At 41.0% G+C, this 25,659-nt stretch overlaps 1 protein-coding gene across 11 annotated transcripts in view; it reads left to right on the forward strand.

Annotated features, from left to right (window-relative positions):
- Nucleotides 1-25,218, forward strand: part of NRG1 (neuregulin 1) — a 470,147-nt gene extending 444,929 nt beyond the window's left edge. For 6 of the 11 annotated variants that reach the window (XM_084503262.1, XM_084503261.1, XM_084503265.1 and 3 more), the window contains 7 exons: nucleotides 46-104; nucleotides 6,509-6,532; nucleotides 11,887-11,989; nucleotides 15,314-15,440; nucleotides 16,978-17,108; nucleotides 17,612-17,815; nucleotides 22,324-25,218. In XM_084503262.1, coding sequence (XP_084359388.1) covers nucleotides 46-104; nucleotides 6,509-6,532; nucleotides 11,887-11,989; nucleotides 15,314-15,440; nucleotides 16,978-17,108; nucleotides 17,612-17,815; nucleotides 22,324-22,975 — 1,300 coding nt within the window. In that variant the 3' untranslated portion in view covers nucleotides 22,976-25,218. The remainder of the gene's footprint in view (nucleotides 1-45; nucleotides 105-6,508; nucleotides 6,533-11,886; nucleotides 11,990-15,313; nucleotides 15,441-16,977; nucleotides 17,109-17,611; nucleotides 17,816-22,323) is intronic. The other 5 variants (XM_084503269.1, XM_084503268.1, XM_084503263.1 and 2 more) reach the window with 4 other exon arrangements.
- Nucleotides 25,219-25,659: the final 441 nt, after the last annotated feature.

The following is a 25,659-nucleotide window of genomic DNA, read 5'->3' on the forward strand; positions in this document are numbered from 1 at the left end:
TCTGTTTTTTCTCTACCATTTTTTTTTGTTTGTTTTTCCTCTCAGGTGCCCAAATGAATTTACTGGTGATCGCTGCCAAAACTACGTAATGGCCAGCTTCTACAGTACGTCCACTACCTTTCTGTCTGTGCCGCAGTAGAAGCATGCTCAGTCGGTGCTGCTTTCTTGTCGCTGCATCTTTCCTCCAATTTATTTATTTTTTTTATATCTTTAACTAGATTTGTTGCCTAAGGCCTAATATTGATTGTCTCTGCTTGTTGCATGAAAATGATAACAAAAAGCTATTGCAGTACTCTCCTGGATTGTTTGGCATTGAGGTTATGGGGAAATGCAAGACTTAGGAACGCTGTGAAATTAACACTGAATGGTGTGGTACGGACTTCCCACTGACATCAAGCAGTAAAAGTGCAAAAATGGCATTTTGAAAGTCTCACATTTTATTTAAAAAAAAAAAAAAAAAAAAAGCAGTAATCCTTCAGTAAAGGGATGCAAGGGATGCATAGATGAACTGTTTATCTATGAGTTTTGTTTTTGGAACAAGTTAAAGGTAATTGACATGCTTACATTGTTTCTAATGAGCACATTCTGAACAGGATCAAAGTGTTCTTTCTTCTCATTGTCCAAGTTTCAGAGCAAAGAGAGCACAGAAAGAAAAAGAAAAGGAGGGAAAATGGAATCAACAATGGGGCTTGAAGTATTTATTTGTGGGTAACAGGTGCAAGAGATCAAGTATTTCAAAGCCAGATTAATAGCCTAAAGAAGTGTAGCACGCACAGGCGCACAAAGAGCAATCTATGTTAGATCACCGGGAGAATCAGCACTGCAGTCAGATCATCTTAGAAGCTTTCCCATGGAGGGATGGGTTAATTATTATTAATCGTCAGTGCAAAAAATGAAAGCACACTGAATATTTATTGTCTCATTGGCTATAACAAAGTCAAAGGTAACATCGAAGAAAATTGCTTAGATCTTACATTTTATTTCATGACTATTATTCATAATTAATTGTCACTGGCATCAGAATGTACTATGATCTAAGATCAGTATTATAGGCACTATTTTTTTGATGGATTGCTTGCCAGCATGGAAATATTTCAGAGTCTATAGGCTAGCTTAATTTCCATTAGTACATAGTACAAAAAGCTGTTAGCATATGCTGGACATTTTGGAGCCTGAAGAGATGCATAGGTTTTCATATAGTGATGGATGAAAAATGCCCATGCATAATTCATACTGCTCATCATAGAAGCTACCCATGTAAATCCCAAGGGTGCTGACTGGAGACCAGACCTTCCAGCATTCAAGTCTGTGTTTTATCCTCCTGTTTTAAAAGCTTTATTGGTGTGAGTTATTTTTAAAACATCTCTGGTAATGATGAATTTTAATTTATTTATGCTATTACAGTGTTTAAGTTTACCAAGTGTTAGATTTAAATGGCCTTTTCTCTGTATTGTGATGAAAAGCACAGTTATGCTTTTTTGTCTTAGAAAAAAAAAATTAAAAGGAGATATTATAAAAATAAAATATCCATTAATTGCTACTGAACTAATGCTGAAAACTATGGTAGAATTATATGTGGATCATAAATTAATTTTCCTACCCGGAAAACACAGAGAGAGAGAGAGGTGGGTTTTCCCTCCTCGTTAGTTTTTTAGTTTCCTAACTCTGGTTGGGATTTTTAAAGGCATCTTTAGGTTACAGACACCAACCTGAGTTTTTCTGAAATTGCCTCCATGACAAAGGCATGCCCTTGCCTCGCAGCAGGTGTTATGCTCAGCTATAAGCACTTGAGCCAGCCCAGTACACCTCTCCTTGAAATGCACTGGAAGAAGAGCACACAGCTACATACTCTGAGAACCCCAGGCAATGGCAGTTGGACCCCACCACTTCAGCCTACTGTGCATCTGCATTATAACATCAGGTTTCTTAAGTTGCTACAAATCTTAAAACAACACTGTTGGAAAAGGTCCAGTGAGGGTACATTTATATTTAACCAGAAAAATCAATGAAGAAGCATTTGTATGACTTATTATTACACCCAACACAGTCAAAAGGATACATTTAAAAGGGGGAGGGAAGATAATAATGGGAGTTTTTTTCAGGCAAATGTTGTGTTTGGGGCTGAAAGGCAAGCTCATATTTTGCACCAAGTGTTGCGGGTAATTAATTTAATTTAGCTCTATTGATGAAGCTTTTGCAAACTACAGAGCAAATCATAGAGTTAAAGAACATAACTGTCATAGGAAACAAAAGTGTAAATGTGAACTATACAGTGATATCTAGTTGTAATTGATTTTGGAAGGCTCTTTTTTCATTTGAAAAAAAAGCTTCAGTAGGGTTCTGTGCCAAGTGTGCCTAATGTGTGATGAGCTCTTGCTATCTTCAGGCTTCATTGCTGAGAAAAAGCTAGCTTCATAAATATGCCCTGGAGTCCTGAAGAGTTCTGAAGTTAGAAGTTGTGCTGAGGGCCTTTTACAAGGTCAGAGTGAGGCCAATGGTCAGCATTTTACAAATCCTCCACCCCAACAAGGTGCAAGGCTAACTGGTTTATATTGGCAGTGATTCGATTAGCCCTGTAGTATACAGTTATCATGATGCTCTAAAAACAGGTTGAAAAAGAATGCAAGAAATCAGATGAACCTCCATTTTAAGAAAATTTCCTTCAAAGAAATGGCTTTCCTTTTTTACAGTGGAAATTTCAGCATAGCTTATGTGATGAAGCCTACTGGAAGGTACACATTTACATTGACTGTCCATTGGCTTCCAGCTTTGCAAACACACAAAACCACAGAACAACCTGTTGTGGCCAAGAGGTGATGAACCACCACAGTTCAACTTCTACTTCTAGTCAGCACATCTACACAATTTATCCGCTGGTGCTTCCCACTGCTGCAGAACAAATGAAAATCAAGAACAAACTGTGCTAGTTTGCACATCCTTTATGCCTGGCTGGTAGACCCTATAGCATCTTTTCCCTGAGCACAGATATCACACCTGCTACCTGGTGTTTTCCCAATATCCTTGATCTAACCAGTTTTTCCAAAGAGGAAGGGCAGATGTGAGAGACACATGCTATGCAACATGTACAAGCAGGTTGGGGTTGTTGGCCAGGAGTTCATGCTGCACCCTGAGGTGTCAGGAGATACCAAAGCGCCATCTGTCTTTTTGCTGCAGAGGCTTTGAGGGTCGTGGGTCCACTCTTGTTCCATAAGATATCAGAAGGTGGTCCATGGAAGTATTGTGAAAGTACATCTGTTCCACACAAATATACTTGCTCTATTCCGGTGTTCACACATTCACTCCTTTGAAGGCAGGAAAGCAAAGTAAATGGAGGAAACTAGAAGTAAGGAATTAACATAAAAGTGGAGGATAATTTTTATATAGCTATGCATGAGAGCTCTTATATCAACACTGTGCAGAACGATCCTTGGAATAAGAAACTCTGGTGGAGCCTTGGATTGATGAAAGGTTGAAGACACTTCTCTAGAGCATAATCACAGGTAAACTCTTTGTCCTTCCAAACATCCCAGATGGTCCAAGGACCCCATCCAAAGGTCTCAGTGACTCACTTACTTCATCGGCTAATAGTTTTATATATGCATGGTGAATATAGAACAACTTGGGCATACTGTGAGCAGCCTCAGGCATGACTCAGATGTGGTCTCTGCACTTCAGAAGGCAAGCATTTCAGTATGGGACACCAGTTTGCCTTGTGTCCATTTCAGATCTGCCATCTTTAGAGGGCAAGAGGGACAATTTCAAGAGGGAAAATTCTGTTTAGATAGCCTTTGCCTCATACTTTCAAAATGTACTTGGCTAAGAAATTACAGGAGGAATAAGGCAGGAGTTCAATAAAGCTATAGTATTCTAGAGGGATAACCACAACTCTGCTGTAATACCTTAACAGCCTCAATTTTTCAGTGTTTCTGCATAAAATGCTAATCTTTGTAAGTACATTTTCCAGCCATTCTGCTAGTTTATTATTTCTCAGTTTCTCTATATTTCTCAAATGGTCACATCTCTGTGAGGGTATGAGGTAATCTTACCTGAAATTTTAATTTTCTAAATCTTTTCAGCACCCTAAATTGTGCTTTTAATGTGCTGAGACCAAGACTCCTGAATGACACAAATAGATTGGAAAAATGTTGCTGTTTTCTGCCCAAGATTAAGGAAGGCAGTTTTTTTTTTCACTATAAACTGCTCAGTTAATAATTATGAAATGCTAAATTTGCTATGATATAGTAGTCTAATTTAAAAATGACATTTTCTGAAGTCTGATATTCAATCTAGTTGTAGGATTATACTTTTGCAGGAGCCATAGGACTTTACATCGCATGTTCACAATTGCTTTTGTAGCCTAAGTACCACTGAAATGAACCAAGACCTAAGATCCAAAGTAGATCCTAAGCCACAGGAAGAAAGAACATCCTACTCAAGCAGAGTTGGCCAACCTGCAGTAGCTCTAGTGTGTGCAAGCTTGGGGGATTTTAGTTCTTTTCAATTCAAGTTAACTAAGAGGATTTTCTAGAAAGCCCCATGACCCAGAGAACACATTTAATAAGACAACTAAATAATGGCCTAAGAAACACTACAGCTTGATGCTTCTGAGGTGGAATTGGTCTCCCTGGAGCTCTCTGCTGCTGCATATTCATTCAAGTGGGTCGTTCCCTCTGTCAGGTGTAAGGTTTCCACACAGACCTCTACTCTGCCCCTCACTGGGCAGTACTGTGTCCCCATGCTCCCACCCACCTAAATCTATAGGACGGCCACCCCAAAATCTTGAGTGCCTAGCAGTTGTGTCACTCTTCTCATGAATGTAGCATATAACTCTAGAGAACCTGTTCCAGGATTTGCAGGCACCATATTCTTATTCTGTAGATGCTAGATCCAACTATTTCAAATTGTAGCTGTAAGTCACTTTGGGGGAAAAAAAATACATCCCGAGCATTACATCTTCCAATTATGCTCTGCCAAAAAAAAAAATAATAATAATAAAATAAAAATCTTTTCACAGAATGAAAACTGAGTTGTTAAAAATAATTAATTGTATTCCTCTTTAGAGCACCTGGACAAATATTCAACAAAAAAATACACATTGTAATCACACCTAATAAATATGCAACAATATTGGGTTAAATAGGAAAAGATCAAAAGTGATGATCTGTTTATAAAATGAAAAGTGCTGGGATATTCTGCTTTCTTTTAATCACGTCTAGGCAATGTAGCTAGGAATAACAAAGATAAATAAGAGCAATATGCTATCTAGGTTTGAATAAGTGGTGCATGTTTCTTCAGCATGTTTTCTTGTTAGGGCTCTCAGCCAGAATATATTCCCATTTAAGTACCAATTTCCCATTGGATTATTTGCAATAGAAACTGCATGATACAAATTACTTCCCCTAAAATTAAATTATCTCCAGGCTAGGAATTTTACCTGTAAGCAAGCATAAATACAGCAATATATATGCATGGGCATGTCATTCATTTTATCAAAGACTTAACCAAGCTTTCTATGCAACTAATGTATATCATTAGCAGTGTTCATGTAGGCATGTAAAACTGTCACTTTAGGAAGAGATCTGGGTGGATTCCAACCTACTTAACCCTTAAATGTTACTGATTGGCAGGAGAGAATTGGCATTCCCAATGTGCACAAGCTATATAAAAATCCATTTGGTCAGAAAATTAGGTTTGGATTTTAATTATGCATCATGCAAGGACAAAGAAAGTGAGAGCTGCCAAGGTTATGGATTTGGCCCTATGGGAAGGATCTCCAAGGGTACCAACTAGAGGGAAAATCTCTGTTCTGCCTCTCCCCTGATGCTGGGGCCTGGGGGTGTTAATTTTGGCAGGTGATCTGCTGGAAATGGCATCAGCCCGTGTCCCCCACTGGGCATGCAGCCAGCCAGAGGGTGATTCTGGTGAAGGCAAGGGAAAGTGACTGGCTCCTTATCTTCTGGAAAGGAAAGCCCTGCTGAAGTCAGTTCCCAAAGCTGAGAAGGGCTCCCACTGCTCAGCACGTGGTCCTAGCCACCGTCAGGTAGCTGCTGACAAGAGCGAGGACCCACACAACAGGGACGGGAGCAGGGCCAGGGGAGAGGGCAGTGCACAGCCCCTCTACTAGAGAACACCACTACTTGTAAGCCACCCTGTGCCCCCATGGTCTGAAAACGGCTATTTCACATGGCATCCTTGAGCCGTAGCCCCCTTCATCTCAGTAAGATGTTTAAGGATTAATGGTTGCTGCTGCGTTCACTGCACTGTGGCTGTTCAGATACCCCGTACATATTTTGGTGTGTAACCCTTACAGAAGCTCTGGTCATGTAGCCCACAGAGGTGCTCTCAAGCACTGCTCAGTTAACTACACAGCCCTTTGCCTGTTTCATGTGCAGACACAGAATAGCCATAATACTCATATGTGATTTGTTTTATGAGTACAGTGTATTGCTCTTTTCTGAAACTTTTTCCTTTTTCTTTCTTTTTTTTTGTCAACTTTCTGCATTGGCAGAGCATCTTGGGATTGAATTTATGGGTATGGACCAATCATTCCTTTTAGCCTGCAGATTTTAGAGCCTGAGAGATAACCCCTTACCCCCTCCCCCCCCCCGCTTTTTTTTTCTCCACCTCCCCTTTTCAATTCCTAACCAATTTCTTTATGCTTTAGAAGGGATCATACAGCTATAACAACAACCTGTCAAAATATTAGCAGCAATCATCTCACTAAAATGGTGATACTGGTAGGGTATTCCAGATCTAAGGAGGTCTAGGAATCACTGAAGTAATCATAACATAGTGTACATTTATTTTTTTCTGATGTGCAATTTTGACTAGTTTTGACATTTGCTTTTGCAAAGTTCTTCTAGGGTAGCCAAATTTTGGAAATGCCGAAAGCATTAAGCAAAGTGACTAACTAGTCTATAAAAAAAGGATATGCTGTTATAGCCACTTAAAATTCTGCAAATTTACAGCTTCAAGCTTTGGTTTCCAAGTAAAGTTTTATCTCTAAACCCACAACTAGGTATGTAAATAGGATGCATATACATAGTTGTAAATGATATGCATGTATACATACATTTCTAGGCCTGTAAATTAGCACTGAACTAAAAGTTATTTAGGAACTTAAATAGATGTTTACAGGAAGACTCTAGGTCCTCGAGTCAGCAAATATGTGAGTACTTATAATAATAAACTCAATAATTGTACCCATCCAAGAACATTGGCAGTGGATAGTTTTTTTATGCTACTGCTTAAGATAATAGAAACAGATCTTTAAGTCCTCTTCATGAAGAGACTACTTACCCAACTAATGTTTGGTAATCTTTTAACAACGTACCTCTTTAACAGACTAACTTCAAATTCAAGTCATTTTTATCCTGGCATCTCCTAAGATTATCAGCACATGATTAGAACTGGCAACCGATGTTTTTCATACAGTTTTAGTTCATGTTCTTATTAAAAATGCCCACATAAAATGTCATTAGCTTAAGCTGTGAACTATGGAAAACCCATTACAAATCTAAATTTAGAAAATCTATCACAACCCAGTTTATTGTTATTATTATCACAAGATAATATTAAGTCTCAGTCATAAAAACTAGGTTTAATTAGAAGATATATGGCTACATTAACACATGAGAAATTATATTAAAATCCTTAGAAAAAAAACGACTTGCAAATTTTGCTTTCTATCTAAGGTAACACCAGTGGAACCACCTCTTGGAACCAAATTATTTCAAAAAATGACAGAGGCCTTTAAGAAGAAAAGCTTTAAAATAGAGCAAATTAAAGATCACATTTATTATCAATTATATATAAATTAGGGTTATGTGAAATGAATTGCATAATGTGCATGTTTGAAGGGCTGCACATAGAGGGATTTAGTATCTTAGAGTCACAGAACCACAGAATCATAGAATATTTCAAGTTGGAAGGGACTGACAAGGATATGTGAGTCCAAGCGTTGTTTAGATTTTCCTAACATTATGTAGGGAAATATATTTATTTACAGAATTTTTGTAGTTAACGGGCCAAAAGCAATTCTAAATTCTCACTGCACACACACTCCTCTGTGGGCTTTTTCCCAAGGCAGCTGTTAGTTTCTCTGAGCTAGTGTGATGAGCACTTCCAAGGCAGCCTGTATTTCTGTGCTTGGTATCATCAACCAGCTCTGCGTGCACTGCAACAGGTAGCGTGCCCACTCCATGGGGTTTCAGGGCCATGCAGCCTCCTGAGGCACCTCTGATATTCCCCAGGAAGGAGTTTGGGAGTGAGATTCCCTGTAGGAGAGCCACTGGTGTGCCACGTTCTCCCTACATAGCTGTCTCCAAACTCCCTGACACTGCAAGGCCTCGGCTGGGACCCCTGTACCCCATCCCCTACCACCCATCAGCCTGAAGTGTGCTGAATTTTTGGTGGGAGCTTGCTGGTTCCTGGGTCAAAACCCCATCCTCTACTCCAGACCCACCGCTCAGGCCACTAGGCTGGGGGTACCGCTGCTCCAGACCCCTCTGTGCCCCCAGGGCTCTGAGCCCTGCCAGGCCCTCTGGAGCTGTTGGCTCTCCTGGGGAGCCACTTCTCCCCACAGTTTAGGGAGAGAATCAACTTAGGCTGGATTGTCCTCATTCTGAAAGGTGTGGGAGGGGATTTGGTTAATGAAAGCATGCCCTGGAGTGTATCTTTCTATGCCCCTAAGGACCTACAAACCCACAGATGTGCCAGTGTGAGAAGCATCACTCACAGCTTTCCCCACTGCCGGGTTCTGTTGCTGCACCCTCGTTGCATGCAAGCCCAGGAGAGTCCCACACTTGTGTAGCAAGCACTGACAGCACTAGCAAGGCAATCACCACTTTGCTGCCAGGCTCATCTGCAGCCTACAATAACCCTCCTGAGTCAGTGCAGTTTTTGCAGTTTTTCCTCAGTATAAACAACCAAGCACAGTTTCCACTGCTACTTAGTCCTCCTCCTCCTCCTCCTTTCCCTTCCCATCCAAGGAAAATGGGTTGATACATATTTATTCATTTTGCTTTTACAAGCTAACAGCTGACAGTCATCAAAATTAAAAAAAAAAAAAAAAAAAAAAAAAAAAAAAAAAAAAGTAGATTTAAAGCGTTTCAAATTTGCCCCTAAATTGCTTAGCACAATTCTCCTGTTTCCTGTGACATTCGTAATACACCATTTTCATGGCTAACTAATAAGCGCTTTCAGAAGGGGCATAAATGGGAAGGGGATCAAGTGCCACTAACTAGCCTAGGCAAGGAGTTATGCTGTATGAGAAATCCCTTCAGACTCTGCTTCAGCCTTGTTCTTTTTGTCCCCAAGCATTTTTTCACTCTGTTTTTTCCAGTATCAAGCATGCTGTGCCAGGCCTGCAGTTGATTTCTCAACCCTTTAACCTCATTTTTCCCTGTTTTTCACCTTCCTTTTTTGTCTTTGTCCTGGTTTGGTTTGGAGTTTCATCCTTTCCTTCCTTCCTTCCCTTTTTTGACTTTCTGTTCTTGGAGGTTTGTTTTGTTTTGTTTTCTTCAATACGTTTTTGCAGCATCCTAGTTTTACCAAACTCACTTCTTCTTCCCTCCCCCTTGTAAATAATCAGTGCTATTAATTTTGTCTGAGAGTGCTCATGACCTGTTTGCTGGTGTTTTTGTTTACAGTGGGTTTGGCTTGTAGGAAGAATTATCTCCATGATAAGGTGGATTGTATCAGAGAAATTAAGATTTTTTTCTTGCTTGGTGATTTGTTGCATGTAAGATTTGACACCTGTCCTGAATCTAGGGCAGTGAGTAGCTGTGCTGAGGCTGGAAAGCCTCAAAGGGCTAATGCCCTACTGATATCTCACAAATCTCAGCACTGGATGCTGGGTCGTATCTGCACTGGCACCTAGCCATCTATTAACAGTTGGCCAAAACATTTATTAAATTAATTAACAGTTATTTCAGATAAGTGAATTACAGTGATTGAAACCACATTTCTGAAGCAATAGCTTCAGCAATCCCACCACCATGTTAGCAGTTAGGATAGGCAGCAACCACCTTTATTTCCCCAATATCCATCAGTCCACACAAATTGCAGGGTTTTAAACCCTTGCTGATTCTGCTCAGAGTCTCAGTTCTTTTTGCATCCCTTCTTTCCTGGGAAACAAAGTAGGTGTAGATTTAGACGATCACATTTTGTCTCCCACAAGCTGGGAAGACCTAGCACAGTGACAAATTTAAGGGAGGTCCTGCAAGGTGGCACAACTTGCAGTCTCAGGCACACCTCTGTGCATCTTGGTGCCCACAGGAAACACATGAGAGAAATGAATGTTCCCTCCTTAGTAGGAAGGATTTCCTCATTAAATGATAGAAGTACCTTTTGTGCTGGTACTTTTTTCATTATTGAGATGAGAGAATGTATTCCATGCTGATTTCTCCCCTGGCCTCCTTAAAGCTCCTTTCAGTCCAGCATTTTAGAGACTCTGAGCTTGGACAGAGACTTATGACACATGTGAGGGACCATGACAAGGAGGTGATTCTCTATATCACCTGGTGAATTGCCCCACAGGCCTTTTATGTTTTTGTAAGACCCTCTTGTCAGTAATAATGCTGACATTTATTTCTGAGGCACTGCAGCCCTGTGCAGCTTTTATTCATTGACCTACTTTTAATCACCTGCTGGTATTCCAACTGCACTCAATACTGCTGACTGTCCTAATGCCACCCTCCAGTCCAGATCCTCCAGAGCAAGCTTTTGGGACTGTCTGCTTAATCAAAAACAAAACAAAACAAAACAAAACAAAACAAAACAAAACAAAAAAAAAAAAAAAAAAAAAAAAAAAAAAAAAAAAAACAGAGACCCATTTTTGTCCTAAAAACAGGAATGCAAATCAACATTCATAAAAGCTACCTCTTCTGTCAACACAGAATGTGTGTCTCCATTTCAGCACTCCTTACGTAACGTTTCCCGAGTACAACACACACTGATACTCTCTGCCAAGAGTGATTGAGGCTGGAATGCAAGGGTAGCTCCAATCCAAACATTACTGGTGCTACTAACTTCTTTATAATAGTAAAATATCTCTCATGAATGAGATCAGCAGCAAGTTCTCATCACTGAGCAAGTTGCCGCTCTAGATAGAGCAGAGTTCCTTAGCTAGATATAAAGAGATTCAAGTGAAAACCAAGAATTTCTCTGATACAACGCACTACTAGTTATTGATATGGCTGTGTTTTCTGAGGTGCACTGGAGAAACAGTCTGAACTTTATGACCAGAGCTCAAAATCTGTGTTCATTTCCATTGGTAATATGTTTACAAGCCAAGCTCATGTTTCAAATGTAGAAGGATATTTTGAAATCTTTCCTGCAAAGACAATTGAGATACAAGTTGGCATGGGGGCAGAGGGACACTGGATATGAAAACAGTCCAAAAAAAAAAAAAAAAAAAAAAAAAAAAAAAAAAAAAGATAATAAAATCAAGAAAATACATTTATCTAAAAGATTTATAAAGTTGGCTTTCATTCCAGCTGTCTTTGCAGAGAAAAACTTCCAAAGCATTTGCAAATTTATGTTATTACCTTAGTGTGTTGCACTTTTATTTCCAGCAAATGCTGAGTGTTTGTCAATTGTGAAGTTTTTTTCTTAGATATTATTCTTGTTGACTTAAACAAAAAGAGATTACTTTTGACTGTAATTGTACGGATGATCACTCGTCCTTGGTACACTGTTTAGAGCTTATGGTATAGTCCTGTTCTCCTTGCAGTCAATCATGATTTTGCCTGAAGTGTGGTGGCTGTGTTTCGGTGTGGCTGTGTGAATCTGTGCAATGGTATGTAGCATGCCAGCTGTGGACTGTGTGCATCTTGCCTAGCTATCCTCCATGTTGTGACCTTCTCTGTTTTTGTCCCTTTCTAGAAGCTGAGGAACTGTACCAGAAACGGGTGCTGACCATAACTGGCATTTGCATTGCTCTTCTAGTAGTTGGCATCATGTGTGTGGTGGCCTACTGCAAAACCAAGTAAACTTTTCTCTTCTATTTTATATCTGTGATTGTCTGTCAGGGCCTTCCCAGCTGACTATAGCTTCTACTTCTCTGAGCATTTGGTTGTTAATGGGGTTTCTCCAGAGCTGAACTGAAGAGACAGCCCTGTGGTTAGGGTACTATGGTCAAGCAAGGCGGGTGAACGTCTCCATATCAATAAGTGCAAAAATAAGACGGGTATCTGAGAGGTTTCTCACCATTCATATGTGACTCAAGCAAATTTTACTGACTTGCAATTCATTTATCACACATTTATGATTTTCCTAGCTGGATGGGAACAAACCTCATCAGTGGAATCATGTTGCTACCCAGCAGTAAATTTTAAGGATCAGCATGGTTTGTTTATACTTGAGAAGATTAACAGTGCTAAAAGTTACTAAACACCAAAGGCCAAAGAACTGAATGTGAAAGTACTCCCAGTGCAAAAGTAGGCACTTTAATGCATTCTCTGAGCCTTTGTAAATTACTGGGGGTGACTCTCAAACATGCATGAGGCATTCTGGGCCATAAATTATATTGAACATCAGCAGGATTTGTGCTGCCAAAACTTCTGGCTGCTGTTATAAATCTCCCCACCAAAACACAGAAAACCCTTATCATAAATCTTCTACATTTGTATAAACCTGTAGATTTACTGTTGCAGGGCTGGATCAGCAGTTTGGTTGTTGGTTTTCCTTGCAAGCTCCACCAATAATGGATGTGTTAAAAGCAGGGAGAGGGTCATTTGCCCCCTCAGTGAGAGTCCAGCCACACACACTCATATGGCTCCTACCCACAACCTTTGTGCCAACGGTCAGCTGGGAGCTGGGAACCACTGAACACTAATAAAGTCAGATCGATTATTCTTTTTAGAAATGACAACGGTCAAACTAGGGCAGATAAACAACATCTTTCCTGATCCAAATATCATTGAAATCAGCTAAGGCCTCCACATGAATTTAAATAAACATTTAGTCAGGGTTTTGAAGTACAGTCTTCTATATAAAATGCCCCCAAAGTACACCAAGAGAATAGATGCTTTGCCACAGCTCCTCCCAGATATCAGCAATCATTGCCAGCCAAAAGTGAATTGTTTTCAAATACAGCTGGCAAGAGTGAAACTGAACTGCCAGTTTGTGGCCCTCCAAATGTAGCAGTGATGCCAGACTGCTATCTATGAGATATTCCCTGTATGCTTTTTCCTCCTGGTAGGGGGGACACATTAGCATTCTCATTATTCTTTCTCCTTTCTTTCTCCTTAGTACTCATTCCTAATTTTTTTTTTTTAGTTAATGTCCTTTAACTGGAGTAAAAATGACACACGTGGAAGCATGCAACATGCAAATATACTAATCTCTAAATGTGGGAAGTAATACGGATTCACAGGGACAGATTCCCAGGCAGCAGATGGCAGGATATGAGCCCCATAGATGATGAATCCAAACGTTCTAGAACCCACTTTCTCTAACAAGTAAAGGGGCTTGGGTCATCCTTAGTTCCCACCAACACAGCTCCAATATAAGGGACCTTGAAAGGTGCTGTGAAATCAAGTTAAACATTTGTGTGTGCTTCTTCTCAGCCCACAGTGGCTTTGGGTAGCTGTTCAGATATCTCCCTGCCCTACACTCTCCATCCAGTTAACTACCTGCATTTTCTAACATGATGTTTGAGTAGCTGTGACTTAGATATCTCCCAAGCACAAAGCCCAAGTAGACCAGTGATCATGTCCCGCTGAGAAAGGAGCATTTCCAAGACAGCCATGTCTGCTTGCACCATTTATATGGAGTGACATAAATTAGGTGTCCTCCACTATCCACTATCCAGGCCTAGGTGCACAAAATACTTAAAATGCAGTGTGTCAAATCATGTCTTCTTTTTCTCTAAGCTTCCCTGGCTACCAAGCTTCAACATATTGTTTTCCCTCCCCTCTCCTTTTTGGAAAGCTTGGAATTGTCCCCTTGAGTTCAAAACATGATTGAAAACGGTTATGTCTTACACCATCCTATCCTGCCAAAAATATTTGCACTTCTGCATACAGCTTAGGGAGTTGTGTGTGTTTCAGCTCTTGCCACAGCCAAGGTCATTTGCATTCTGCAGTGTGATGGAGCCTGCATCCTCCCTTCACTTCCCTGGATTATGTGGCAGGAAGGTGGAAGTCCTCCAATATAATCAAGAAAACTGGGGAATATTGATAAATTAAGCCTGAAATTGAATAGCACGCTCCCTGCTTATTTATTTTGGTGCTCCATTTAGTGTATTCTGCATGGCCTTTGCAGCACCCAGTTGTAGTATGCTGCAGATTTTGTTATCGACAGCTGATAACAATCTCCTGAAAAGTTCTCTTGAGGAGAACTGGAACAGTTAGCAAATGGGAAAGGAGCAGCTGATGATGGGGCACAACATAAGTGTCTGAGTCAGCTAGAGAGCGTGACATTAGTACAGAAGATGGACGGTTCTCCTGAATGCATTAACTGCCCTGGCATCCATCTGCTAATCACTGGGTTCCAGTTAATCTGATGTTGCTGTAATGAAACCTTACAAAGCTGCCAGGATGGCTGCAGGCTCAGTGATACCTCACACAGCCTCTCTCTTTGTATTATTTCTGGAGCTTCCTCTGCACCCTTTAACTTCTTTAACAAGTTTATACATTTGGAGCACACCGTTGGGGTAAATGGGGTACATCCCACAAAAAGTGCATAGCTGCAGGACCACAAAAAGTCCCAGTCCTAGCAATGCTGTTAAACTTTGCAGCTGATAGGCACCTTGGCCTGCCTGTGAAACAAAGGCCATGCCAGAGAGGAGGCAGAAAGGAGGCTTTTAGGTAAACACACATCACTACTGAAAACAGCTGCATGCAGGCCCCAAGGTCTAGGCCACCCTGTAAGGTGTGGCAGCTCCCTGTGGAGAGCACAGAAATGAGACCTGGAAGACTTCTGGATACCTGACTGTGGCCGTAGGGAGGGTGGCAAAGGTGTCAGGGTTAAAATCTCTTCTCCTTCCCTTTGGAGTGCAGCAAAGAGCTTCTCCTGAAACAGATCACAGCTTGGAAGTGGCCTCCTTCTCCCTCGCACATTTTCCCATCCCCTTGTGGCCTGCAGACTCCTGGAAGGGTGCCCACACATCTCTCCCCTCTGCAGGTCCCCACAGCTCCAGCTGCAATTAGACCTGCAGTCTTAGGGGTGACTCTGAGATCTTGCAGCAGTGGGGAAAGTGCTGGCAGTAAAGAAACTTTACATTATCATTATCATCATCATCATCATGCTGAAAGGTGCAGCTGCTTTCCTTTTGTCTATTAAAGCCATTTCCGTGTTTCATATACAGGAAGCAGAGGAAAAAGTTGCATGACCGCCTTCGGCAGAGCCTCCGCTCAGAGAGGAACAACGTGATGAACATGGCCAATGGGCCGCACCACCCCAACCCACCACCTGACAATGTCCAGCTGGTGAACGTAAGTCCTACTGCCCACCTTTCAACCTAGTTTGCCAGTGTCATGGCAGAGCTTGCCCTGACACTGTGAGACCTCCCTGCCACAGGCTGGTGACTGAATTCAATTGGCTCTCTCCACCCAGAAACAATCTGGGACTCTGTGATAAATACACAGTAGGATGAGATATGTTTCCGCAGATGGCCATTTCATTGGTGCAAGCCACAGTGCTGCAGATGTGCCTGCAGGCCTGGGACACCAGAAGCAACAGCAATGCCTCAAAACAAACAAACAAAAAACAACAACAGTAAAAACAACAAATAAAATGGTACCAGCACTGCAGTTGGGCTGAGCATGTCCACAGCGATCGGTTTCTACAAACACACTTTCTTGCTCTTCTTACCACCCCCGGTGGCTGCTAAGTGGGGCCAGCCATTGTGGGTCAGGAGTGAAACTTTATGAGCACAGACCTCAGGCTGTCTGACACTGTACACGTCCAGGCAGCAATGACAGCTGTGATCCTCAGATCAGTAGTCCTCAAAAACAAGTTTCTTTTCTGAAATATAACAGCAATGCAGGGCTTGTAACAAGACAGTGAAAGGAGAAAGACGCTATCAACCAAAACACTGCTGCACCAGCTTGAGAGGAAAAGTTGGTGAAGAGTTAAGAAAAAAAAAAAAAAAAAAAAAAAAAAAAAAAGCCTTGGGGTAAAAGTCTTGCTACAGTCTTCACCTGGATAGTAGCAATGACTGTGGATATGTGGATGGGTCATGGTGTGGCCAAGCCATGGCTAGCCATTTGTCAGAGAAAAAGAAGCAATGGAAGCAGAGGGCCAGTCCCCACCTTATCTCTTACCCAAGCCCTTTTCTCTGCTAAGGCAACAGCAGTGCTGCCACTGACATTGATTAAGACATATTTTCAGAAGAGCTCAGCTTGTAATATTTCCCCTGAAATGAACTAAATCACAAACAGCTATTAAGAGACTGGAAACAAGTAGTCCACATTGAGTAGAATAGAGAGTCCTACCAGGAACAACATCTCTGGTGATATCAGTGGGCTACAGATAAAAACGGTTCAGGAGTCTAGGCACTACACACCTCTTGCGTTGGTACTGAAAACAGTTATTTCCTGCCCAGATATTTATGGTGCAATGAAAAATTGCCACTGCTAATTAACTACTCCTGTCTTGTCCACTGGACAATATTTTTTTTAATCTGTTAAGTGCTGGTTGCCTTTCCAGGTCTCTATCCTTGATGACTTCTCATTTCCTTCTTACATATGTAGGTTGATTATAGTGTGATTGGGATGCGGCCTTTTACTAATTTCCTCATTTGTTCCCTTCAGTCTTGAGTTTAAATGGGATATATATACATGGAGCTGTACATGAATGTACTCAAAAGTGTAAGTGTTATGTTGGCCCACATTTGAGTGACAAAGTAAAAGTTTTGGTGCATAAAAGAAAAAAAAAATGTCTTTATGGAAGACAAATATGTTAATTACATCTGCAGATGTGCTGTAAATTTTGGTTTGTAAACATAAGGTTTGTATGTTTTTTCTTCAGCAGTACGTTTCAAAAAATGTAATCTCCAGCGAGCGTGTCATTGAGCGAGAGACAGAGACCTCGTTTTCCACGAGCCACTACACCTCAACAACACATCACTCCATAACAGTCACCCAGACGCCCAGCCACAGGTACTCAACTGGGAAGTAAAACAGCACCTATAATATACATCCTGCTGCTGTTGCAAAACAGAAAAGTTATGAGAGAGATAGAGAGAGAAGTCATCGCGTTTTAATTTTATGACTAACAATATTTAGTGTCATGTCACCTAACTAATTATCTTTCCAGGAATTTACAAAGTGCTTATTGATTGAATGGCATTCCAACACTGTTAGAGTGAGTTTCAGTATATGCAGATTGCTATATTAGTGACTGATCTGTTTTAAAGATCAGTCTCCGGTCCTAGAGTATGGAAAGCCTTCCTTCTTCTTCATTTTTTACAGATATGCAAAATCATCTCAGTGTGTGTGGATTCCTATAATTCACAAAAATCTGCAGCCCCAGTTACTAGCCCTAAGGCGCTGCACATCCAAAGCTGCAGCAGAGTCCTTGCTACCCCCGGTTAAACTTCTCATATACGTATTCAGTCAAAGTACCCTCTGACCCTCTGCTCCCTTCTCCTTCTTCCCTGCAGCTGGAGTAATGGCCACACTGAAAGCATCCTCTCCGAAAGCCACTCAGTGCTTGTCAGTTCCTCGGTGGAGAATAGCAGGCACACCAGCCCAACAGGGCCACGGGGCCGCCTCAATGGCATCGGTGGGCCACGGGAAGGAAACAGCTTCCTCCGGCATGCAAGAGAGACCCCTGACTCCTACCGAGACTCTCCTCACAGTGAAAGGTACCACATACTACCTCATTTCTTCCAGCTGGCCAGGCCTGGTGAGCCCAGAGGGTTTTCCTGCTTGGCACCACAGGAGGAATCCCAACAGTGCTGCTCATGTAGGGCATACCTCCCCTCATTTGTAAAGGTGGAGTGATTTACAGTCAACAAAAAGAATCTTGCCTTCCTGCCTCTGCTGGATTTATTCCTAATAGATGCAATTCATATTTGGATAAGCTCCACTGAAGTAATTTTTCAGAAATTTTCATTGTAGAGTAAAAAGATCTCTGACTAATTATTGATTTTAAAACTGAGAGATTTTATCAGACACAAAAGACCGGGAGAAAGCAATGTATGGAGACAATGTGTGGAGACAGTGAGAAATGCAGGAGGAGGGCAACAAGGACTCCTAATACTATAGGAATTCAGCCACCACCTACTTTCTGGGGGATTCCAGGTACTAAACCCATTATCTCTTTTGAAAATTCCCCTTGACATCTTACTAAATAAAAGCAAAGAACACAAACTGTAAGCCAGAAGAAGGTAAGTCTTTATTGAATCAAGAGTAGTCAGAGGCGGAGTTAGCCAGGATTTTTCCAAAGAACTAACTTTTTTTTTTTTCCTCTGGAAGTCTCACTCATTGATACCTAATGTCTGCCTTGAAGTGAATGATTTCTAAGAAAACTTTCACTGAAAAAGGCTTTTCAGGCTGAAGTTGGGATTTTATCTCAAGATCATGGCATAGCCCCAGAGTAGAAAAAGAAAGACAGAAAAAACAAGGTATTTGAAGACAGCCTTGCTCCCAGAAATCAGAGGCCAAAAAGAAAGAAAACAAAGGGTTACTGGACCAATTCTCTGAGCACTGTGAAATCAGAAGAGTTTTGATATCGTGGGATGTCCATGATGTCAAAAATGCAGCCAGGCAATCCACAAGGAGACCAAGTTATATAGGAGACTTATTGTGGTTTCCAGAAAAATGAATGTGCAAGTACAGCAAAAGCCATTTCAGTGGTACTCCCTCTGCTATACAAAGACCAATTGTTTAGTGGCAGGACAGTGGACTACAGCTGAGGGCCCTCTGAACATGGTTTGTAGGACCATGAAGGACAGCAAAATGGCCCTCTTCTTTTAAAAATATCCGTAATTTACCATGCAATTTAGTTTTCAAAATATGTGGTTCACATGAGATAAACAACCATGGCCGCAGTCCAGCAGAGCACTTACTCAAGATTAACTTTTAATTGTGTGAGTAGCCCTGTTGAAATCAGTGGTATTACTCATGCGGGTGAAACTTGGCATGTGCTTTGCAGGATCAGGACCTACAACAGTAAATACAGCACTGTCCTCTGCCTGGGAACTGAGCTGGAAGCACTGCCACATGCCCACCAGCACTGTGTAATAGAGCTTCAGATATATGGGCATCTGGGTGTGAGAAGCACAGACCATTCACACAGGCTTCACGTGCTGATGCAGGTGTCCTGGGGCACACAAGAGCCACACCCTGATACACCATGTTTTTAGGGAGAGAAGAAGCATGTGCCCTTCCATTCCAATGACAAGAAAAGATGTTTTGTAAATGATTCAGTTTCTGGACTATTATGGTACAGGTGAAAAACAGCAACATTTCTGTGATAATTCACCATGCATTGATGGCTTGGCCTGTGCTCGAAATGACAGTGAATTTGGAATGCAGAAAATAGTTCCCCAGGCTTTAAATTAGGCCTCATCTATATTTAGAAAGCAGGAAATACATGGAAGATCATTTCTGAGAGATGGATTGCGGATATGTGTGTGTATATAAGAGAGAAAATAAGAGTTATTTGCAACTAAAAATGATTCTGAAACATAAAGGAGCATGCAAACTGACAAATAACTTCCTGAAGCAAAGTAATGTTGAATTAGCAAATCAAGTCTGTGCTCCGTTCATCTTCCAGGTCCCCAGCTCCCTTACCATTCTGGAATGAAATGGAACAGACATTAGCAGAGACTCTTTTGCATGGCCCTATCCCTCCGTTGCATCCCATGCTGTGAAATCTGTTTATATGAGCAGAGGTCTCAAGCATATGCATTTTAGAAGGTCCTTAGCCACCTGACAGGAGAAAAACTCATAAAATACCACCTCTGCTTGAGAGGTGAAGTTAGCAGCAAGTAACCAGTTAACTGGCTGGATGTGTATACACTCTGATCCCCTTTCATCAAGCCAGCATGGATGGCCAAAAATCTGGATAAATCCATCACCTTCTAACCTGAAAGGTTAAAATTCGTGAAAGGAATTTCAGAAAAGGCTAGAGCTGCATGTGTTCAGTGCCTGCACCTCAGCTTGTGGACAGCAGCTTGTTAGCACTATCCCATTGTACTGTGTGGGAATACACCAGAAACGTGGGAATGCATGACACACCAGCACGAGTAATTTCACTCTGATGGAAGCGTGCACACAGAGTACATTGAACACATTTAAATAACTTAGTACATTAAAAGAACCAGTTTGGCAAAACTCCATTGTGTCCACAAGACCTATGTCCAAAGCTGTACCAGAAGGCTTTAGAAAGGCTTCAGTTCCTCAGACCCCACCTATGTTACAAAGCAAAAGGGATGAAAAGCTTACTAGTGCAAGGAAAAATAAAGAATTGTTTTGTACATTTAGTATGCAAACCTATTAACTTCTATTAGTTCCCACTTGCAACCACCTTGATTAATTCTTGTGCATAACTCCAGATTTTTTTTCTCCTGTTCCTCAGCTGATGTAAGTCATTTACCTCAATTGAAACCAATTTACCCTAGTTCACATCTGTTCAGGATCTGTGCTGGTTTCTCTTTTCTCCAATAACTGTTTTAAACAAGAGGCATACATGGAACTGAGTCATAGGTTGGATGAGGAAGTTGGATTCAGATTTATTTTGGTACTTTCAGACTCAAATAAATAAATCACTAATGAAAAAATAAATAACTTCATGAACCATAGCCATATAACTTGTCTCAATGGGTCTGTGTGAGAGATGTAGCTTAGAAAGATTTTAAGTTTGGACGGAGATGAAATTCAAGAAAGTAAACTTAGGATAAGAAAAAAAAGCAAAGCCAAATGATGCAAAATGTCATGTTGGGCACTGTGCCTTTGATCAGGAGGTTTCAGCTGATCCTCATGAATCTGCGTGACCTCATAGCATCCCACAGAGCTCCACTGATCCAAACCAGCTGAGAGTCCTCTTCCTTTGAGACAAGTTCAGTAGCAACAGCTGAGCTTCACTTTCAGAAGTCACCTTTGACCACTCCCCATCCTACAGAAACTTTTGACAGAATAGGTGCAAACTTTGCAGAGCATTCATTAACACTAAGTTAGAATGTCCTCTCCATCAGCATTTGTTCCCTGATGAAGACAGATAAAGTTTCATGTTTAGGCTTATGAAGCGTTAGCCAGGCCCATCTGAACTTGGGCCCAGTCAGAGAAGGCAAGGAAGCACATGCTGATATGTAATAATGCCAAAAGTAAATAATAATAATTTTAATGCTGCAAAACCCAAAGGGAAAGTTGTAAGGATTACATTGCACTGAAACAAAAGCTGGCATTAAAAAAAAAAAAAAAAAGAAAAAAAGTGTTTCAGAAGTTTTATGTTGTTTCAAGACAGGAACAGGGTTGTAAGGTGGTAGCTGCAGTGTGGAGATGATTTAACAAGTGCTCAGACAAGTGCAGTGCTTATTGCAACTTCCTAGAGGACGAATATATGATTGCTTTTGAAATGCTTGAAGCTCTATACACTCTAGTATCAAGAGTCCAGTCTGTAATAAATGTCCTGATTCTCATGCTGGATTCCTGGGCATGCCTCAGGCACTGCACTATGGAGCCATGTTTCTTTGCAGATAAACCTACTGGATAGAGTAGCTAGCTCACTATGCACAGAGCAGAACAAAGCTGCAGGGACAGTGCTGCAAATCCTCCTCTGACTATCCCTAGGAATTGAAATTAACAGAATCTGGCTCTAGATTTTGTCCAGACTTTGCGTTCCTCCTTATCCTGAGACAGTCTGGTTGCCAGAAGAGGGTGAAGCCCCAGGAGAACTGTCCCTCAGTTCCCTCCCTTTTTTTTTCTCCTATTTGTTTGCATGTATCCCTGACCCTGGCCAAATCCTGCCAGAAGTGCAGCAGCCATTAGAGAAAATACTTGCAAATGCATTTTGTTTCTGGCAGTCCCCCAGTCTCTGAATCCCTTCCCTGGCTTCATTCCAGGAAATTATTCTGGCAAATAATTTACAGCATCTCCATGGCTCTTCTGAGGTGAATAGACCTAGGGGCTTTGCTCTGCTCTTCCTGCTTTCAAACATTTTCCCCCAAAGTCCCAGAAGTCAGAGGTTTTACAGGCTCATATGCTATAGAACTAATAGCAACAAGAATGTCTGGATGCTGAGGATGCACATGAGGATGCTGGGGATCTTAAGGGGCTCTCTGCCTTCTTCCTCACAGCCCACATAAGCAGCCATGTTCACGTGTCACCGATTCTGTGTCCACAAACTTCTCCCATCTCTTTTCGTCAGGTATGTCTCAGCTATGACCACACCAGCTCGCATGTCACCTGTTGACTTCCACACTCCGACTTCTCCCAAGTCCCCCCCATCTGAAATGTCACCGCCGGTTTCCAGCTTGACCGTCTCCATCCCTTCGGTGGCAGTGAGTCCCTTTATGGAAGAGGAGAGGCCGCTGCTCCTGGTGACCCCGCCACGGCTGCGTGAGAAGTACGACAACCACCTTCAGCAGTTCAACTCCTTCCACCACAATCCAGTTCACGAGAGCAACAGTCTGCCACCAAGTCCTCTGAGGATAGTGGAGGATGAGGAGTACGAGACCACACAGGAGTATGAACCAGCACAGGAGCCTCCAAAGAAACTCACCAACACCCGGCGGGTGAAAAGAACAAAGCCCAATGGCCATATTTCCAGCAGGGTAGAAGTGGACTCCGACACAAGCTCTGAGAGCACCAGCTCTGAGAGCGAAACAGAGGATGAAAGAATAGGTGAGGATACACCATTTCTGAGCATACAAAACCCCATGGCCACCAATATGGAGCCGGCCACTGCGTACCGGCTGGCTGAGAGCAGGACTAACCCAGCAAATCGCTTCTCCACACCAGAAGAGTTGCAAGCGAGGTTGTCTAGTGTAATAGCTAACCAAGACCCTATTGCTGTATAAGACATAAACAAAACACATAGATTCACATGTAAAACTTTATTTTATATAATGAAGTATTCCACCTTTAAATTAAACAATTTATTTTATTTTAGCAATTCCGCTGATAGAAAACAGGAGAGGAAAAAAAAACTTTTATAAATTAAATATACGTATGTACAAATGTGTTATGTGCCATATGTAGCAATTTTTTACAGTATTTCAAAAATGGGGAAAGATATCAATGGTGCCTTTATGTTATGTTATGTTGAGAGCAAGTTTTGTACAGCTACAATGATTGCTGTCCCATAGTATTTTGCAAAATCTTCTAGCCCTCAGTTATCCTGGCTTTTTTGTGCACTGCATTATAATGACTGGATGTATGATTTGCAAGAATTGCAGAAGTCCCTCTGTTTGCTTGTTGTAGAATCCCCAGATCAAAAAAGCCCTCTTATGGCACTCCCACCCTACTCACCTCACCAGAAAATGACAAAAAAAAAAAAAAAAAAAAAAAAAAAAACACAAAAAAAAAAAAGGAAAGAAAGAAAAAAAATCAACAAAAAAGATATTTTCTTCTATAAGAAGTTTTATTTTCCTTTCTGTATATGAAATGAGTTTTGTCTGCTCTCTGCCAGCCAAAAGGTTTGCTTCATTGAGCACTGGGATAATAGTAGATCCAACAGCATGCTACTATTAATTACAGCAGGATAACAAACAAAACAAAACAAAAACAACAAAAAAAAAAAAAAAATGCATTAAGTAATGTTACTTATAGAAAGAAAGTAATACTGTGATTTTAAACCAAATATATTATTAATCAGAGGTCAGCTTGTAATCACTAGGAGCTGCCATTTCATTATTTTCCAGATCTAATTGTTCTAGTTATCCCTTAGAAAATGGGTTTAGGTTAGCTGAAGCTTTGAACCCAATATTCTATTTAAAAGTTTAAAAAGAAAAAAGGAAAAAAAAAAAAAAAAAAAAGAAAAGAGAGAAGAAAAAAAAAAAAAAAAAGATTTATATTAGTTTAAGTTAATGGGGCAAATATTATAGCAGATATCTGTAACCAAGCAAGGAAGAGATCTAGCTGGAAAACAAATGCCACTAATAAAAGTGCAATCAGTTTTCACCTCTATTTTTTAATGTTGATTTTTAAGAGATGGTTTATTCTTTTTTCCCCTCAGTTTTCTCCTGTTTCTTCCCCTACTCAAAAAGATCCCTGACAAGCTTCTAGCAATACCTTGTTAGCATTGCTTTTGGAGTAAGGGTTATTCTCGGACACAGAAATGACTTTCAGGGAAGAATTTATCTGCTGAGTAGTTAAAAAGGATAGGCAGTAGGAAGGACATAGCAAAAGTATGGAATTCATTTCTAGTCACCTTTATTGACTCCATTATTTGGGGTGGAGGAGGCCAGGCTGATGCAAAGGCAAGCACACGATGTGGGTTACAGCCGTACTGTGCGTGGCTATTTGATATGAATGTTTATGTAGCCACTGATGGCCTTGAAGTCTTTGACTAGTAATGAATAAGGGTGCTGTTGGTGCTGGAGCTGTTGCATCCATTCAGACAGAAGCAAATGGCCTCTTTTGCACTGAATTCCTAACAGTTTAGTCAGGGTCACTCTGCCTCTTCTCTTCTTTTCATTTTTGTTGTGTTCAGTTGGCACAGCATAGACTCAGGATTGATGTGGAAAACAAATGTTTTTCCTAGACTCCGGGGATTCTGAAAATGAGAACATATGTTCTACAGGTATTACTGGACTCTAAATAAGAGCCATGTCAAGAGAACAAGACTTTCAGCCAAACTACACTCATCCTTTGGGCCACGTCCTGGTCCCAGTTAAATGAAGAGAAATAAGTCAAGGAAATTTTGTGAGATGTAAACCCAAGCAACTAAAGTCCTGACTCAGTAAATTGTTCAAGCATATGCTTATGCTAATCCCAGCAAAAGTTATCTTCAGCATGTGCTAGACTCCCATTGACGCATCCAGTGTATGCATAAAGTTAAGCATGTGTTTAAGAGTTTTGCTGAACAAGATGTCCTATTGATTTCAGACCTGAAAGCAAAGTTTAGTAAATGAAGCTATTTATCAGGAGGATGAAAATTAATGAGTTTCTCACTGTATAGATCAAGCACGTCACATTAGTAAGAATTTGGAGGAGTCTAACTGACCACCAGATTCAGCAGAAAAAGAACAAAAAAAAAACTTAGAATAGGAAGAAAATGATGACAAAGTTGGATGCTAGGATGCTGGTGGTGGAAGCAAAAGATGAGGAAACTAGTACAGCTTTGGGCTACATGGTGACTTAAATAGCACTGCTTATTTGAGAAGTCTATGGGAGATGGCAAAGCTTGGCAACTAAAAACTGTCCAGACTCAAGACCCTTTTGCCGTTTCTTCCCTAGCTGGCATGTACTTGAACACACTTTGCCTTTGCAGACCAAAACAAAAGCTCTGTACGAATTCTTGATACCATACACTCATTTTCATCCCTTTAGTCATGCCTATTTATCTGCAATCCCATGCAGCAGTACATCCACCTCCCCAGTAACTCTACAACTCAGTAGTACAGAGGGCCAGGTGAACTTTCCTGATTGCAGACCACCAGTTTCCAAAAGTTTTGCACTGTTTAGTTTCCAGAGGCACTTGAAAATCTGTCCTTTCAGTAACATTTCTGATACTGCAAAGATCTTGTGAGACAGACAAGAC

The sequence above is a fragment of the Aythya ferina genome (assembly GCF_964211825.1).
Source record: "Aythya ferina genome assembly, chromosome: Z".
NCBI classification, from domain to species: Eukaryota; Metazoa; Chordata; class Aves; order Anseriformes; family Anatidae; genus Aythya; species Aythya ferina.